This window comes from Heterodontus francisci, chromosome 26 (genome assembly GCF_036365525.1).
Source record: "Heterodontus francisci isolate sHetFra1 chromosome 26, sHetFra1.hap1, whole genome shotgun sequence".
In the NCBI taxonomy this organism is placed as follows: domain Eukaryota; kingdom Metazoa; phylum Chordata; class Chondrichthyes; order Heterodontiformes; family Heterodontidae; genus Heterodontus; species Heterodontus francisci.
In genome coordinates this window covers 42,257,410-42,276,954 of record NC_090396.1, presented here as the reverse complement: position 1 = coordinate 42,276,954, position 19,545 = coordinate 42,257,410, and the positions used below count along the sequence as shown (strand labels likewise).

Genomic DNA, 19,545 nt, shown 5'->3' with positions numbered 1-19,545 from the left:
AATACAAAAGACACTTTGCCAAAGTGGATGATTTGTCGGCACATGACGAGAGACTGGTGATTCCAGAGTCACTCTGGGTAGATATCTTGGAAAAATACACCAGGGTCATATGGGCATAACTAAATGTAGAGCATGGGCTCAGGTGTCCGTGTGGTGGCCAAGAATATCAAAAGATTATAGAAGAAACGATTTGAAATTGCCAGGTATGTGCAGTGCACAGACAGGATCAGAGAGAACCTTTTATCGCAACCCAATTCCCAACCGGACTGTGGGAACGTCTGGCGATGGATCTATTCATCTTTCATGGAAATTCCTATCTGATTGTATTTGATTACTTTTCAAGGTTGATTGAGGTTAAACATATGTACACAACAAGAACAACTGAAGCAGTCATTCAAGTATTCCAAGAAATCGTCGCAACACATGGTATATCTGATCAGATAGTATCCGATAATGGACCACAATTTGCAAACAATTACTTCACGCACTTCGCGGAAAATTGTGGATTCGTACCTCTAACAAGTTCCCCTAGGTATCCACAATCTAATGGAGAAGCTAAGCGAGGAGTCAGAACTATTAAAGCACTGTGGAAGAAAAATCAAGATTTTCAAACAGCACTTCTGAATTACAGAACTACTCCATTGTTACGTGGACTATCACCATCCGAACTGTTAATGAATGGGGAGAAAACTTAGAACACGACTTCCAATCCTACCCAAGAAGTTACTTCCAGGGCTACAAATCCAGGATTATCAGCGTTCAAGACAAAGAAAAGTTTTTCAAATGAAAACAAAGTTTTCAGGAGAAAAGTTATGGGTACGAGACCAAAGCAGAGAAGGTGTAATTGTCCAGAGAGAGGAGAATCAACAGCGATCTTAATTAGTATGAACTTCAGAAAGTACTATAAGAAACAGAAGGAATCTTATTTCTATTGATCAAAGAGGTCAATCGGTCATACATTTGGACAAATCAGAAGTTGGACGTGAAATTCAGAAAGCACCGGGGTGGCACAGTGGTTAGCACTGCAGCCTCACAGCTCCAGCGACCCGGGTTCAGTTCTGGGTACTGCCTGTGCGGAGTTTGAAAGTTCTCCCTGTGTCTGCGTGGGTTTCTGCCAGGTGCTCCGGTTTCCTCCCACAGCCAAAAGACTTGCAGGTTGATAGGTAAATTGGCCATTGTAAATTGCCCCTAGTGTAGGTAGGTGGTAGGAGAATGGTGGGGATGTGGTTGAGAATATGGGGTTAATGTAGGATTAGTATAAAATGGGTGGTTGTTGGTCGGCACAGACTTGGTGGGCCGAAGGGCCTGTTTCAGTGCTCTATCTCTAAATAAAATAAATAAAACTACAAACCTCAATGAAGGCCATCCAAATCAAGAAACCAGAGTTCAGAGAAAGACTACCAATCTTCCGCATCGGACGAGAAGATCAGGGAGAGTTGTGAAGCCTCCAACAGATTGAATCTACGAGGTCAGAGACGTTAGGGGAGATGGGGTAGTATGTAAATAATATATATTTGGATTAAGATTTTGAGGGGGGGGGGGCGATGGAAATGTAGTAGAAGGGTCTGAAAAGGGTAATGTTGAGAGTATGTAAAAAATACCCCCTACCATGATGTAAGAGATCACGTGTGAGGGAGACTTGAAGATAGATGCAGCATGGTTTTAGAGGAGTTACACAGACTAGTGTGAAGCTGTACATAGATATAAGGTAATAAAGGTTAATGTTCTAATTACTTCAGACTAAAGAATCTCTCTAAGCTAGAATAACTAAGCATATGAAAGTGGCAGCGTACCAAAAAAACAGACACTAGGCACTCTGAATTTATTGAAGAATTTCTTTATCAATTGACACCTGCACAATGGCATCCCCATCACACAGTAGCACGGCAAAGTCGTTGCAGTCATGATGCACAATGTTTTACAAATTAAATGTAGGCAGCTTCAATTTTACTTCACACCAACTGCTTTAAGAAATCCTGACTTTCAAAATCCAGTCTCTTTTTTAAAAAAGGACTAGCCTCTGAAGTCAATTGAAATACCTCCATGTAAACTTGCTGCGGTATCTGACAGATTGATTACAGTGTTTATGATCCATTGTGCTTTTTACTTGACTGGGAACGTAGCTTGCTTTGTCAGAATTTGTTTGGACAGATTGCTACTGCTTTTACTTCCATGTCTTCACCATGTGTTATACTTAACTGATTATTGTTTATTATTTACATGATTGGCTTTGTAAGGTAACACTTGCAGTGTAACAATTCCTATTGTTTCTCAAACATAGTCTACAAATGTGCAGCATTTTAATTTGTTTCCTTTTCTATTTGCTGACAGCATCCAATTACATTTCATTTAATTCAGGTTTATAAAGGGTGTGTAAATGTAAGGTGTGATTAGAATAAAGTTCCATAGACACAGACCACATTTTTACAAATATAACATGTAAATTATAGAACATGGTTTTGATACGCATCCTTAGTAATAATTATTCTATAATGTAGAATTAACAGACCTCGAGCATTATTAGTGTTAAATTGGAGGGCACATTGTTTTTTCAGACAGCAGCATTTTACTATAGAGGTTTTGTTAGCTTTCAAAAGTCATTTTAAGAAAAAAAAATAAGGGGAAATGATGTTTATCTATCTGGCTGTCTATAGAACCATAGAAAAATTACAGTACAGGAAGCGGCCATTCAGCCCACCGTGTCCGCACCAGCCGAAAAAACTAGCCGCCCAATCTAATCCCACTTACCAGCACCTGGTCCGTAGCTTTGCCGGCCACAGCACTTCAGGTATATGTCCAGGTACCTTTTAAAAGAATTGAGGGTTTCTGCCTCCACCACCGTTCCTGGCAGTGAATTCCAGACACCCACCACCCTCTGGGTGAAAAAGTTTTTCCTCATGTCCCCTCTAATCCTTCTACCAATCACCTTAAATCTATGCCCCCTGGTAACTGACCTCGCCGCTAGGGAAAACAGGTCCTTCCTGTCTACTCTATCCAGGCCCCTCAAATTTTGTACACTATTAAGTCACTCCTCTGTTCTGAGGAAAACAACCCCAGCCTATCCAATCTTTCCTCATAACTGCAACTTTCGAGCCCTGGCAACATTCTTGTAAATCTCCTCTGTACTCTCTCCAGAGCAATTATGTCTTTACTGTAATGTGGTGACCAGAACTGTACAGAATACTCCAGCTGTGGCCTAACCAGCATTTAATACAGTTCCAGCATTACATCTCTGCTTTTGTATTCTATATCTCGGCCAATAGAGGAAAGAATGCCATATGCCTTCTTCACCACTCTATCCACCTGTCCTGCCGCCTTCAGGGACCTGTGGACATGCACTCAAAGCTCTCTCACTTCTTCTACCCCTCTCAATATCCTCCCATTTATTGTGTATTTCCTCGCCTTATTTGCCCTTCCCAAATGCATTACCTCACATTTCTCTGGATTGAATTCCATTTGCCACTTTTCTGCCCACTCAACCAAACCATTGATATAATTCTGGAGTCTACGGCTATCCTCTTCACTATCAACTACACGGCCAATTTTTGTGTCATCAACAAACTTCCCAATCATGCCTCCCACATCGAAGTCCAAATCATTAATATATACCACAAACAGCAAGGGACCCAACAATGAGCCCTGTGGAACGCCACTGGAAACAGATTTCCATTCACAAAAACATCTGCAGACTACTACCCTTTGTTTCCTGGCCCTGAGCCAATTCTGGATCCAACCTGACACATTCCCCTGTATGCCATGGGCTTTCATTTTACTGACCAGTCTACCATGTGGAACCTTGTCAAATGTCTTACTAAAATCCATGCAGACCACATCCACTGCACTTCCCTCATCAATCCTTCTTGTTACTTCCTCAAAAAACTCGAGTAAGACATGACTTTCCCATACCAAATCCATGCTATCCCTGATTAACCCGGGCCTAAGTGGCAGTTTATCCTGTCCCTCAGAATAGATTCCAACAATCTCCCACCTCTGAGGTCAAACTGACCGGCCTATAATTATTTGGCCTATCCCTCGCATACTTTTTTAAATAATAGTGCAACATTTGCAGACCTCCAATCGTCTGGTACCTCTCCTGTATCTAGTGAGGATTTGAAGATGATCCTCAGCGCATCCGCTATTTCCTTCCTGGCTTCCTTTAACAACCTGGGATGCAATTCCATCCGCCCCTGGTAATTTATCCACTTTCAAGGATGTCAGACCCTCTAGTATTTCCTCTCTCATTATGCTTATCGTATCTAATATTTCACATTCCTCCTCTTTAATGTCTGTTGCGCTCTTCCAGAAAAAAAATAAGAGACTGCTTTATATATGAGCAAAACACTGAGATAATTAGTTAATCAGAAGTTCAACTTGTGATCATTTTGAAAATGGATTTACTAGCATAAAAGACATAGGCCAGAATTTTATCCTTGGCAGATGGGAGCCATCTACCAACTGAAAAGTTGGCGGCAAACCCGCCTCCGCCTGGCCTGGGGATCCAATTTGCATTTTGCAGTCCCCAAGCCTTTAATTGGTCTGAGGCGGGACTTCCACCTCATTGAGGCAGGACGTCCTGCCTAATGGAGCTGCCAGCCAGAGGGTTCGCAGCTCCATTCCAGCAGTGCCACCGGGAGTGGTGGCCACTGCTGGGACTGCAACCCAGCCATCGCAAAGATGATGTTGGGGATTCCCAGAACCAAGGTAGGTTTCTGGTGCCTCACCGACGGTGATCAGTCAGGCCCCAGCGAGGCAAGGGTGGTCGATTGGGGAGGATGGGGAAAGCATGTTGCGAGCTGGAGGCGGTTGGGGTAGTGGGGGCGGCTTTCCGTCAGGCACAGGGTGCCTGATCATGAGGGTCCCCCACTCACCTGTCGTCAGAGAGCCACCTGCTTTTGTCAGACAGCTTCTCTCGGGCCTGGGCTGCCCGACTGGCCACGGGAAAAATATCTGTGGCAGCAGGCGGAGGCCACTTAAGGACCTTGATTGGCCTAGGGTGGGCAGGCCGTTTTTCACCACCGCCCTGCGTAAAGTGGCAGCGGAGGCAGGTCGGGAAGGGGCCCCCCCGAGCCACCCGCTCCATTTTATGCCCCTCCCCCACCCATCTTGCTGCTCTTTGGTGGGGGGCAGGGGGGTGGGGTGGGGGAGGGGAGCGTAAAATTCCAGCCAAAGCGGAATTTTACACCTCTCAAAAAAGGGAAGGTGTCAGGGAGGGTGGGGGGCATAAAATGAAGCGGGAGGCTCGGAGGGGGGGCCCCCTTCCCGACCCGCTCCCGCCTCCACTTTACGCAAGGTGGCGGCAGCGAAAAATGGCCCGCCTCAGGCCAATCAAGGCCTTTAAGTGGCCCCTTAACAACCACTGGGCTTCCGTCCACCACCACAGGGATTTTACCCGTATCCGGTTGGGCAGCCCCAAGAGAAGCCGCCCGACAAAAGCAGGCGCTCTCTGAAGGCTGGGGGGTTGGGAAACCACCCCCAGCACCCAACACCCCCCCGTCCTCACAATCGACCACCCTTGCGTCGCCGGGGCTCAACCGATTGCCCCTGGCGAGGCACCAAAAACATACCATGGTTCCAGGAATCCCCGACATCACTTTTGTAATAGCTAGGTTGCAGCCCCAGCAGTGGCCACCACTCCCAGTGGCGCTGCTGGGACAGAGAGCTGCCGGCCCTCTGATTGGCTGGCAGCTCCATTTGGCGTGACTTCCTGCCTCAATGAGGTGGAAGTCCCGCCTCAGATCAATTAAAGGCCTGGGGACTGCAAAATGCGGATCGGATCCGTAGGCCAGGCAGAGGTGGGTTTGCCGCCAACTTTTTAGTTGGTGGATGGCTCCCGTCTGCCAAGTGTAAAGGCCATAAAGCCTATGCCCCAGCTTAAAATAATTGTATTCTAGAAACTTCAAAAAGTAACAGCTATTTTATTTTGCACACATTTCATTTTTAACCATACATATAGAAATACACTCTTAAAAAAAGACAAAGATTTTACCTGAATAAAGCTGCTGAAATCCTCCTCCAGTATTTTTCAAATAATTTTGGAAATAACTGAGCAAGAACTCCTGGAAGCCAAATAAATATATTTAGTCTAACTGACTCATCCTGATGCATCCTGCCTTTTTGTTAAATAGTTTTGATATTTTGAAATAATCAGTATAATTGTTATAGTAATTGATGAGCAAACTCCCAAAGAACAGTTTGAGATGTTGTCAACCGGAGATACTTTTATCAACTATGTGATGTCGGGTGATTTTTGATGGACATCACATATTGTGAGATAACAACATTCACTGCAGCATTATTTAAGACTGGCTCAGTACTAGGTCCCCTGCTTTTTGTGGTACACATTAACAATTTGGACATAAATGTAGGGGGAATGATGAAGTTTGCAGACAACACAAATTTGGCCATGTGGTTGATAACAAAGATAGCTATAGATGCAGGAAGATATCAATAGACTTGTCAGGTGGGCAGAAAAGTGGCAAATGTAATTGAACCCAGAGAAGTTTGAGGTGAATCATTTGGGGAGGTCAAATAAGACAAAAGGAATATACAATAAATGGGAGAATACGGAGAGGTGTAGAGCAAGTGAGGGACCTTGGAGTGCATGTCCACAGATCCCTGAAGGTTGCAGGACAGGTTGATAATATGGTTAAGGCGGCATATGGAATCCTTTCCTTTATTAGTTGAGGCACATAATATAAGAGGAGGGAGGTTATGCTGGAACTATATAACACATTAGTTAGGTAACAACTTGAATACTGTGCGCTGTTCTGGTCACCTCATTGCAGAAAGGATGTAATTGTACTAGAGAGGGTGCAGAGGAGATTTACAAGGATGTTGCTAGGACTGGAAAATTGCAGCAATGAGGAAAGATTAGATCGGCTAGGGTTGTTCTCCTTGGAACAGAGGAGGCCGAGGGGAGATTCAATTGATATATACAAAATTGTGAGGGGCCTAGATAGAGTGGATGGAAAGGGCCTATTTATCTTAGCAGAGGGGCCAGTGAGTCAGGGACATAGATATAAAGTGATTGGCAGAAGGATTAGAGGGGAGATGAGGATGGTGGGGGTGTGGAACTCACTGCCTGAAAGGTGGTAGAGGCAGAAAACCTTATCTCATCTAAAAGGTGCCTGGATGTGCACTTGAAGTGACACAACCTGCAGGGTTACGGACCAAATGCTGGAAAGTGGGATTAGGCAGGGTGGCTTTTTTTTTTCTTCGGCTGGCGCGGACACGATGGGTCAAGTGGCCTCTTTCTGTGCCATAAACTTTCTATGATTCTATTCTATGACTGAAGATGTAGTCGCTTGCAATCCTCCTTGCTGTTTCTTAAACCTCCGACTTCTATATCATGCCCAAATTATACATCTACAGCAAAAAAGTAGACCAGCACTGACCCAAGATACACGGCTTCCAACTATTACGTCATTTGAGCAATTCCTATTGATCCTATCCCTTTGTTCCTGGTTAAATGAACATTTTTTTCTGCAGTTAGATTTCCACTTGTGCTTTATGTCTGAATTCTTTGTAATAAGGTTTATGAGACATTTTATCACTTTCTCAAATCACAGAATAATAGTGCAGAAGAGGTCCTTCGGCCCATCGAGTCTGCACTGATGCATTAAAGACACCTGACCTGTCTAACTAATCCCATTTGCCAGCAGTTGGCCCATAGCCTTGAATGTTATGACGTGCCAAGTGCTCATCCAGGATGAAGGATGTGAGGCAACCTGCTGCTACCACCCTCCCAGGCAGTGCATTCCAGACCGTCACCACCCTCCGGGTAAAAAAGTTCTTCCTCAAATCCCTCTTAAACCTCCTGCCCCTCACCTTAAACTTGTGTCCCCTCATAACTGACCCTTCAACTAAGGGGAACAGCTGCTCCCTATCCACCCTGTCCATGCCCCTCAATCTTGTACACCTCAATCAGGTCACCCCTCAGTCTTCTCTGCTCCAGTGAAAACAACCCAAGCCTATCCAACCTCTCTTCATAGCTTAAATGTTCCATCCCAGGCACCATCCTGGTGAATCACCTCTGCACCCCCTCCAGTGCAATCACATCCTTCCTATAATGTGGCCACCAGAATTGCACACAGTACTCCAAGTACTCCAGCTGTGGCCTTACCAAAGTTCTATGCAACTCCAACATGACCTCCCTGCTTTTGTAATCTATGCCTCGATTGATAAAGGCAAGTGTTCCATATGCCTTTTCCACCACCCTATTAACCTGCCCTTCTGCCTTCAGAGATCTATGGACAAACACGCCAAGGTCCCTTTGTTCCTCGGAACTTCCCAGTGTCAGGCCATTCATTGAATACTTCCGTGTCACGTTACTCCTTCCAAAGTGCATTACCACTCACTTTTCAGGGTTAAATTCCATCTGCCACGTTTCTGCCCATTTGACCATCCCGTCTATATCTTTCTGTAACCCAAGATGCTCAACCTCACTGTTAACCACTCGGCCAATCTTTGCGTCATCCGCAAACTTACTGATCCTACCCCCTACAGTCGTCAATGTCGTATATATAAATGACAAATAGGGGACCCAGCACAGATCCTTGTGGTACGCCACTGGACAGTGGCTTCCAATCACTGAAACAGTCGTCTGTCATCACTCTCTGTCTCCTAGAGAAGCCAATTTTAAATCCACCTTATCAAGTTACCCTGTATCCCATGTGCATTTGCTTTCTTGACAAGTCTCCCATGTGGGACCTTGTCAAAGGCTTTGCTGAAATCCATGTAAACTACATCAACTGCACTACCCTCATCTACACACCTGGTCACATGCTCAAAAAATTCAATCAAATTTGTTAGGCAGGACCTCCCTCTGACAAAGCCATGCTGACTATTCCTAATCAAATTTTGCCTCTCGAAGTGGAGAGAAGATTCTCTCCTTCAGAATTTTCTCCAATAGTTTCCCTACCACTGACCTGAGACTCACTGGTCTATAGTTCCATAACCATATAAACTGCACCGACTGCATATCTAAACAGTTATTTATTCAAAAACTCTAATAAATTGGTCAAATATGACTTGCCATTAATATATAATATGCTGACTTTCTTTGCTTGTCTCATCCATCTCTAACTGCTCACAAATTTGATCTTCACTGGTGGATCCGTTTCCTTACAGATCACATTAGAGCAACTGTTTTATAATTAACCATTTTATCTATCTCTGTTGTGTTGAACAGGTAAAATATTAGCTACCCTCCACACTCCCAACATAATTTGTATATCTAGGAAGGATTGAAAAATTGTAGACCTTCAACCTGGCATGATGACTTATCCACTTGGGAGCACTGTTAGCTTTATTCAGAACCATCTTTAACAATTGTTAAACATGACAGGCCAAATGGCCTCCTCCTGTGCTATAATTGATCTATGATGCTATATCTGCTCTAATACAGCTTTTCACATACACCATCATTTGTAAAAACTGAAATAACTCCAACATAGCTTCATACTTCACAACTAGATTCTCCCTTACTTTTCCAAGCAGCTACCGTAACTTTAAAAACCCTTAAAAAGACTTTTATATTGTGCCTTCATGACCTCAGGGCATTCCAAAGCGCTGAAAAGCAATGACACTGCTGTAATGTAGGACACACAGCAGTCACTGGGCACAGCAAGCTCCTATAAACAGCTATGTGACAATGACCTGTTTTTTTTTTTTAAAGTGATGTTGATCGAGGTATAAATATCGGCCTGCACATCAGGGATACCCCCCCTGTTCTTCTAGTGTCATGGGATCTTCGACATCCACCCAAGAGCAAACCGGACCTCAGTTAATGTCTCATCCAAAAAATGGCACCTCCAACATGGTAGCATTCCCCCTCAGTTTAGTGTCAGCCTAGATTTTTGTGCTCAAGTCTCTGAAGTGGAACCTTCTGACTCAGAGGTGAGAGTGCTACCAAATGAGCCATGGCTGACACCATTTTTTTTTCCTTTCATATTATCGGCAAGGTTTCTTTCCTATTCTTTAGCTCTTCTGATCTTCATCTACCCAATATACTTCCTATATTCATGATTTTCTTCAGCATTTTTAAGCACAAACTTCCTTAAGTTTGTTTACATTTGATCTTTCTGTAGAACTCTATACATTCATGTACCTGTATTCTAGGAATATATTCACTACTCTATTCATGTCATATTTGAAGATTACTTACTATTGATCTGTTTGTTGACTTTTCTGCCAAGTTATTTTTTATTTCAATTAACTTACCTTTCCAGTCCAGCACACTTTGCTTCTTTCAATGGCCTGAATTTTGTGGTGGTAATTAAACTGTGCAGGAGAATGCAGAAATCCAGAAGTTGCTGTCAGTGATTCTATGTTGCCCTAGAGGGTACACTATTGAGGCACTCCCAGACTACAATTAATGAGAAAGAACAAGAACTTCCACTATTACACGGTTATTCTCACTGTAAAAGCCCTTGAAAAAGTTACACCTTGTTGAATGGGGTGTAACTGGTTTTTTAATAGCACACTAATTTTATAATTACTGCTAAACACGCTCATTGGCTCCAAGAAGCCAATTTTCTAATAGTAGAATGCCTATAATGATAAAAAATGTGCATTTTTTAAAATAAACGTTTTAAAATAACTTTATCTTTATTTCAGCTTCTAACTTAATCTAATCATTTATTTAGCTGTTGGAAAATTTAGATTGGAAGTAGATATTAAGTGTTTTTAACTTCCTGATATGCTGTAAATACTTCAACATGATTGGCTGCTTACTTGCTTGCTGACATCACTGCTGCTACATGCCAAGACATCCCCTTTAACTTGGCACCAGATTTAAACTGCCATCAACAAAGGGGAAAATTATCCCACAGAAATTGCTAATTTTTTTTGGAAGCTTTCTCTGAGATCAGCAGTGAGCGCTGTTGCTTCGCCCCTGACCACAAAATCCAGCCTATTATCTTTTTATATTTTCACATTAGCCCAAGTTTTACTTGCTATTTCCCAATTCTTCTACTGTTGAATCAGTTCCTTGTCCTACTTTATCAGACCTTAATGCTTTATTTTAGATATAACACAATTTTCATGAAATGCTTCCATAACAGCAAATTTTTACAATGGTACTACTTCGCCCACCACCTATGTAGAAAATAAATTGTATACCACTGCCCATCACTATATTTTAATGGCAATAATCGTACTGAGTACACATTAATTTGCATCAGGTTATCGCTCAAAATGGAACTCTGCATGATTTGCAATGTCATTAATACATACCTTGTCTGCTCTCATCTGATTGCTTTGGTAAGATTTAAAATGCATTTATTTCAAGTCTAGGTGGTGGAATCTTAATGGACCAACAGGCCAAATCTTTGGCTAAATATATTTTTAGCTTCACAATGCAACTCATGAAATGCATGTTGGGTTTGTACTGTGCTTATAAATACTCAGCATTGCCAAGAGTCTATAGATCAGGATGAATCTCCAGTGAAAGCCAGTGTTCATTTCCAGTTTTTGTGTCAAAACAATTCCTGCTGTATACTCCACACATAACTTACAGGAGTTAATAGCTGAAGTATGTCAAGTAAAAGCATATAGCTTTAAGAGAAGAGACAAATGGAGGCATAATCTTTTATTCATTGTTGATTCAATAATACATACTGTACCAGCAAAAATGAAAATGTGTTTTAAACATTACAAGGTGAAAACTTGATTTGGATGATTATCTGCTGCACAAAGTATGCGCACAATGCTTGCCACAATTTTTTTCAATGCTCGGGCTTGTGTCAGTTCTGTCCCTTGTTCTAGTTAAAGAAACATGGGAAAAGGAGGAAAGGTCATAAAGTAAACAAAGGGATCAAACTTGTTTACTTCTGGTGATTAATCCAAATCAAGCTTCAATTTCAAATGCATTTAAACATCTAAATGTTTCACCTGAAAAATCCTTGCGTCTTAAAATGTTTGTTTTTGTTTTGCATTTAATGTGGCTATTGTGCTTTGCTATTTTTACAAAGTAAAGCTTGGAGAGTTATTTTTAAAGTTCCACTTTTTCAACAAAAACACAAATTCCTCTTAGTGCTGGAGGTGGCATTGACATCTGATATCTCACACCCACATTGAACACTTCCATTGGGCTCTGAAACTGCTTAAAAGTGAGCAACTTTGTTTATCTTTCAGACTACAACAGTGCTTTGACATGACATTTCTGTATCTGAATTTGAATCCTAGTAATTATATACAAAAGCCTGTCATTTATACAGTACAGCAATCTAATTCTTCAATACAAGTTTAGAGGTGAGCAAACCTCCAAGATTCATTTGGCAGCCTAGGATAGTCAAATTTCACAATGTGTACTGAAACCTGAAACAAACTGCCACCATAGTTTTTTCCCCCGAAAAGGAGGTGCAGACAAAACTCTTCAGTAAGACTTCCAATAACAACTCAGGATTAGCAGTACAATTACTCTTCAAATCTGACTACACCAATTTGGAATGCTGGTGTCACTTTGTAGTTACAAATTAAATAATTTCATTTACTCACAGGGTTTTGTATAGGCAGCACCTGACAAGCAAGTGGGTGGATATAAATTGCGAACAAATATACACACACGCGCACACACATTCACTGGTACCAGACCAGGTTGTCAAACTCATGGAATGGTTCACTGATTAGTTTAATTAGGGAATCTCACCAAAAGATATTCAACAATAACACTATATATTTTGGGAAATTTTTTTTTATATGCTTTCCTAGAATTGCTTAAGAGGTTTGTTTCTGATGCAGTTTATTAAGTTTTCAACATTTAATGTTTCAGAGCCACTTTGACAGATCATCTTTGTAGGTCGGATGGGCTACCTCATCAGTCAACTGAGTATATCCTCTTTGTGCAATGCACCATGGTAATCTGCTAATTTCATAGTAAACAATGAATAGAGCAGGAAAGCAGCTTCACCACAATGCACTGAACCTTTTGGATATGCTCAGTGCAAGTGAATAAAAATATCCTTCATTTCAAACAAATAATGCATTAATTGATCTTGTTCAACTGCTAGGGGACAAACTGTAATTAATAGTTCTCAAGAAGCCCAAGTTCAAGAAAGCAATCTTTTGTGCATTTTTTTTTTTTACAATCACATTCTATGAGGAGAAAATGTTAAAAGCCACCAACTTTTAAAAAAAAAATCTTGGATTACCAACATTTGTAATTCAAAGGCAAAAATGAAATAAACACAGACTTTTAGTCCCTCTTCCCCCACCCCCCCCCAAATCTTTTAAAGTCAGGCTTTTGCTACAACTCAAGACTATTTTCGGCTTGGAATATACATAATGGCAATGAGATGTAAATACCTTCTGAGAAGAAACAAGTAAATACACTCTACTAAAACTCAGGAAAAACAAAGTCTTGAACCCATTTGTGCATAGTTCATGATCCTCTTTAAACCAGCTTTTTTCTTGCCAACAGCTTGATAAAACCAATAAAAACCTATCCAAAGATAATGCACAAGTTACCTGATCCAAGCAGGCTGGGACAAGGAGAGTTTATACAGTAACATACTTTATAGTATGTTAGTCAATTGTCTTTAACACAATCAAAAGCATTGATTTCTTTTCAAAACATAAAGCATTTCATAAAGCACTCTTCAAACATTGTTGTGTCCATTATTTGGTAAATAAGTAACTGCTACAGAATAAACAGGTATTTTCTTCTTTTCTTCAGTGCTAGAAGTTGGGTTAAAATACATGAAATGGCGTGGAGTAGCTCCCCAGAAAATTCAGGCCTTCCTGAGACATCATCCACTGTGTGCAAGAAAGTGAGCAAACATTTACGAAGGAAAAAATACACAACAATGGCCAAAAAAATACAACACTGTTCATTCCCAGAGTTCTGAAGTAGCACATCTTCATTCTGAATAGATTTCGATGGAAGAGTAATTGTCCTTTTTTCATCTTTTTTTTTCCTTTTTTAAAGTTCCGAAAAGTTTGTAAACAGGAGGACACCAGACACAGGCATCTCCAAATCAGTCACAAAAATATCCAGTCCAAGTGCTTCCCATTGCCTGCTTGCAGGATGGGTCCACTCTATTGTGTAGCTATGGCCACAGTTCAACTAGGGCATTTTTTTTTATTTTTTTTAAATTTTATACTCTGAAAGAAAACTGGTGCAATACTCCTGTAATAATTCTCTTGCATTAGTCCACAAAAAAGCCACTAAAGGTAGGTATACACATCATCTCCAGAGCATACACTGTTTAAGAGCGTCCTTGAGTAAACATTTACACGTGAATTGCTGCTGGCCCCCTTTGTAAGATTAGCTGGAGGGGCTGCAGACACTCAGTGCAAAGTTAGAAGCTAATAATTTGACTGACAAGCAAATAAAAGCATATACTGTATAAAGAAACAAAAACACACTGACTTCATACACACACACACACAGATGCACACATCTGCACCATCACACATACACACACAATAAACTTTTTTGTTTGAGCCTATTTGTGATGACAACATCTCGGAAGTGTAAATTAGACGGTTTTCACATTTCATTATTGGCCTGCTTGATTCAAGTATTTGTGTTGATATGTTTTTGGGATCAAATGAAATAATGAAAGCAAGGGCAATGTGCATACTAAACCCAGGCTCACAAAAGTAGACTTTCCATGCCCCTTTCCCTCCCTCCCTCCCACTTCCCTGCCCGCCCTCCCTACCCAACCAAAAGAGGTTGTGGATCAAGGGTCAAAAAGATGTCCGAAATTGGGTTGTTTAGTGCTGATTGTTAGCTTCACAAGATCATCGGTTTTCCCTACATGGATTCTCCACTGAGAAGGTCACCAGGGAGTAAGGTGTTTATAGGCGTAGGGCTGCCAATTATTCTGGTGTCATCACTGTTAGGAGGCCCCCATAGGCTGCTGGAGTATTGGGGGACACCACTCCATAGGAGGTCATTGGTTCCTTTCCCACTCAGGCTTGTAGTATTCCAGTGACCCAGATCATTGCGGACCAATCCGTGAGAGTTGGTGCTTGATCCAAGTCGGCTCTGACTGGTTCCTGTGTTAGACTGCCAGCTAGAGGTCTGTGTCAGTGTTTGACCTTGTGCAAAGAAACGGTTAACTTCCTCATCACTGGCAAACTCAGCAAGGATGGTAGTGTTTCCCAGAACGCACCTGGACAAAGGAAAGATCAAACATTAGATAACTAAAACAGACTGTCAAATATGTACTCTGAATGGCATTATTCATGATTTTTAATTTACTAAAAGCAGGTTTTACATACAATGTTATTTAGTAGATATTTGGCATCCAAACTAGAACCTTTAAAACAAAGGAAATACCAAGAGCTATTGTAAAGCTTGAACTGGAATTTGGAAAGGTAGCTTTGTGTGTAAAGAAGTGTGCGTGTTTCAGTTTCTTTAAAATATACCTTTATTGCTAATTTGTGACTTGCTTTCTTGTGACAGTTTAAATACTGTTGTATCGAGTAAATTGATGCTTTTCCTGTGCATTGTGACTTTAATTTAACGGAATTGTAGTAGTTGCACAGAACATTAAATTTCTCTAATTCTGTTTCCATGTGTGTGCAAACTACTGCTATGTCATTCAATTATCTAGAATAACATAAGTAGCTTAGGACACATTCCAAATATGCTATTTTCCTCATCTGCCATGTATATGTTTGCATAAGCTGGAGCAAGTTTTTTGTTCATGTCTGAGCCCTTAAGTTGAAGATAAAATTCATAATTGAATTCAACATTTTTGTCAGTACCAGCTCTGGCAGCTGCGTTGGGATCAAAGAATGGTGGAGGTGGAAATTCTCGACGTAGATTTCTCAGCTGTTTCGTTTGGAGATTTATTAAATACAAGATCGGACTGCGCTGTGGACATCTTGCACACCTAGACAGGGTAACGTCAGCTTGCACGCTGATGATCCAATGTCCAAGGTGCAGAGATAGTTGGGGAGAGGTATTTAATAGAGGATCTATTTGAGGGGCAGATTATAAGTCGGCACATTGCTGGAGGTTGCTCAATGGAAACAGAGGGCTGAGGAGAAGTGTAGAGTTTACCACAAGCCAGAAGAGATCGACCCATTGGTCCAGTGGAGGTGTGCAGCGGCCACCAATGGATCCAGTATACCAGCAAAGGAGAAGGCGGGGAGAGTGAAAAGTAACTTCACTAAATCAGTGCTGACAAGCTAGTCTGAGAACAGCTAAAGAAATAGTCTGAGAATATTTATTCTTCCTGAATTCAAAGATTAGGAAAACACAAAGGAGCTTAGGTCAATTCAGTGATTTATAACTATAACAAGGGTTTCTGATCGACACCCAAGCAATTTTAAATTATGGTAAAATCTTAGGCTAGAGTCATATAAGCAGCTTACATGTGCAGAGACTTCTGGGCCTTAGCTGCTTCTTCCTTGGAGCTGTAGCGAACCACAGCATTTCCTTGAGTCAGGTTCAGATGGAATGTTATCAATGGACCATGTTGCATGCATAAAGTCCGCAAAGTCGAACCATCGATCTGTAGCAAAACAGTGAACCATCATTATTTGCCTAATTTTCAAATCTTAATGCAGACAGTAAGTGTCCATAATTTTATGTTCTGGTTTGAAACAAGTCACATTTATAAGAGATAAATTACTTACCTTGTATGACATTAATTCCTTACAAACACCCAAGGTCTACAACATTGTGCAATTCATTTTAATCTCTAGCTAAACTGAAACTGACTAACTAATAAGACTCAACTCCTACAACCCGCAGAATTTGAACAGACAGTTGAGTAACATTGTGGTGACTAATCACATTATTTGAAGAAAGACAAGTTTACAATGTAAACAATCCGTATTTCTGGCTCATGGGAACCAGAATACCCTTGAAAACAGGAAAAAAAAACTAAGTAACTTAATTCAGTGAAGCAACTGAAGATCTTGTCCTTATACCACAGCAGTCTACAAAGTAGAGAACATAAAGCTGGAGGTAGGGGAGGGGAGGGGAATGGAGAGGGAAGAAAAACTGGTACAATGGTGCAGACACTATGAGTTTACAGAAACTGGGAGACCATGTGAAGCACTGCCAATACATTACAACATTTCCAACTGTGTATTAAGCATGTACTTTTCTCAGAACCAAACCGAACAAGCCTGAACTCCAATGCGGTGTTAAAAAAAATGTTAAATAAATGATAGAGAATGCTGCATATTAATTTTTGAAGGAGCCATAAAAAATGCACTGGACAAGAAAGTGACAGACAGTGAGTGAGGAGCTAGCTTTGTGTTTCCTTCTTACTTTTATTGGTGCTGGGTGAGGGATAAATATTGACCAGGACACCGGAGAGAACTCTCCTGCTCTTCTTCAAAATAGTGAGTGGCCTGGGATCTTTTACATCCAACTGAGAGGACAGACAGAGCTTTGATTTATCATGTCATTTGAAAGATAGCACTTCTTGACAGTCAGCACTCCCTCAGTATTGCACTGGAGGATCAGCCTAGGTTTTGTACTCAAGTCTCAGGAGACGGACCTGAACACACAACCTTCTGACTCAGAGGCGAGAGTGTTACCGCTGTGCCACTGCTGAAAGAAGCAGGGCAATTAAAAAAAATACTTCACTACTGGAGCTTTGTGTCTTTTTAAATAGCACAATACTGTGTTTTGATGTTTCAATGTGTGTAATACATATTACTCAAAATGAATGAACACCTATTTACCTTCTAATTTTTCAAAATTTCCATTTGTGAAAGCTTTTAGACATAAACTGGAGCCTCAGCCTAACCTTTAAAAACCACAATTTGAAATAGGTTTTCTCAGCAACTTGAAAACCAGATGACAAATGTGTAACCTGTAATAATATAATCTATTTGAATAATTTGAAGGTTCATTGGATGCCAATTAAATTCATATTGTTAAATCACAGCAAGATCAAATTTGTATTGTTTAAACATATATATGTAAAAATGTACATTTTCAGTTCAGAGATATTGAATTTGGAAATTTTAGGTTCACTGTGCAAGCTAATTTGCAACCAATGACATGGGCAAGGCTGAGTTTGCTTTCACATTACAATAAATGAATACTACCTTTTTCCAAGGTTTGATTGTTACCTGGGGCGTGAGGTTTCGGAGAACCAGCCAGCTATTGTTCCTTCCAGAGTTGTCAGTGCTCCAGGCAGAATCTAAAATAGGCGAAAGATTATGTTGAATCCTATTCATTTGTGTTCTGAAACTACAGTACTCTATTTATATTTCACATATTAGAATGGAAAAGATACACCATCCTTCTTGAAGGCTGAATGCCATTTGGATTTCCTTTGCATCCAATAGTGTCATGGAGCAAAAACAAGAAATGCTGGAATCACTCAGCAGGTCTGGCAGCATCTGTGGAAAGAGAAGCAGAGTTAACGTTTCGGGTCAGTGACCAGTGACCCTGCTTCGGAAGTTCCGAAGAAGGGTCAGTGACCCGAAACGTTAACTCTGCTTCTCTTTCCACAGATGCTGCCAGACCTGCTGAGTGATTCCAGCATTTCTTGTTTTTGTTTCAGATTTCCAGCATCCGCAGTATTTTGCTTTTATTTTAGTGTCATGGAGCAATTTGGCATATCACCTTAAGAATAGGAATGTGATTTCTTTTCAGTTTTTTGTTCAACAGGTTAGCAAAGGTAATCAAATATGAAACTGAAGTACGAGTATATTACTACTAATGCATATTAATTTAGCTGCACTGAAAATTCATAAAAGGTCCTGATTGTCAATTCAATTTAATGTCAACACAAGACCAACAATTTTTATTCTATAATCGAGAGAAAACTTGAACCATTAAAAAAAAAACTGTCAGACAGTTCTGAGTAAATGTTGAAAGAAAGATTGGAAAGGAAGGGCGGCACAGTAGCGCAGTGGTTAGCACCGCAGCCTCACAGCTCCAGCGACCCGGGTTCAGTTCTGGGTACTGCCTGTGTGGAGTTTGCAAGTTCTCCCTGTGACCGCGTAGGTTTCCGCCGGGTGCTCCAGTTTCCTCCCACAGCCAAAGAGTTGCAGGTTGATAGGATAAATTGGCCATTGTAAATTGCCCCTAGTGTAGGTAAGTGGTAGGAGAATTGAGAGAAGGTGGGGATGTGGTAGGGATTATAGGATTAATGTAGGATTAGTATAAATGGGTAGTTGATGGTCGGCACAGACTCGATGGGCTGAAGGGCCTGTTTCAGTGCTGTATCTCTCTAAGTTCTAAGATAGAATGCCAAAATAAGAAAGTTAGCTCCAAATTTAACTTCGCTAATGGGGGATTTTAAAGATTCTTTTTACAACCTTGATTTAATTTGCTAAATCAGAAAGCTCAAGTTATCTACACATAAAGCAGAGAGATTAACATTTCAATCAGGAACAGCTTTAAGAAAACTGACAGTTTTACAGTAATACAGTACCCAAATTTTCTTGAGTATACACTGGTGGCATGACAGATTTATTGCTGTCAGTGTATACTCAGAAAATTACTCCAAATTACAATGTGGGATTCCCCAGTCCATCCCCAGTCCATTGGGTGATCGAGTTTCGGAGCCACGAGGTCATGCTGCAGCTGTACAAAACTCTGGTGAGACCGCACCTGGA

The 19,545-nt window shown here is 41.1% G+C and overlaps 1 protein-coding gene across 12 annotated transcripts in view; it reads right to left on the bottom strand.

The window, feature by feature from the left end:
- Window positions 1-11,575: 11,575 nt before the first annotated feature.
- The window catches only part of tnrc6c1 (trinucleotide repeat containing adaptor 6C1), a 725,104-nt gene continuing 717,134 nt past the window's right edge, over window positions 11,576-19,545 (bottom strand). For all 12 annotated transcript variants that reach the window (XM_068058110.1, XM_068058101.1, XM_068058104.1 and 9 more), the window contains 3 exons: window positions 18,049-18,119; window positions 16,330-16,469; window positions 11,576-15,119 (listed from right to left, as the gene is read on the bottom strand). In XM_068058110.1, the coding sequence (XP_067914211.1) occupies window positions 14,759-15,119; window positions 16,330-16,469; window positions 18,049-18,119 (572 nt within the window). In that variant the 3' untranslated portion in view covers window positions 11,576-14,758. The remainder of the gene's footprint in view (window positions 15,120-16,329; window positions 16,470-18,048; window positions 18,120-19,545) is intronic.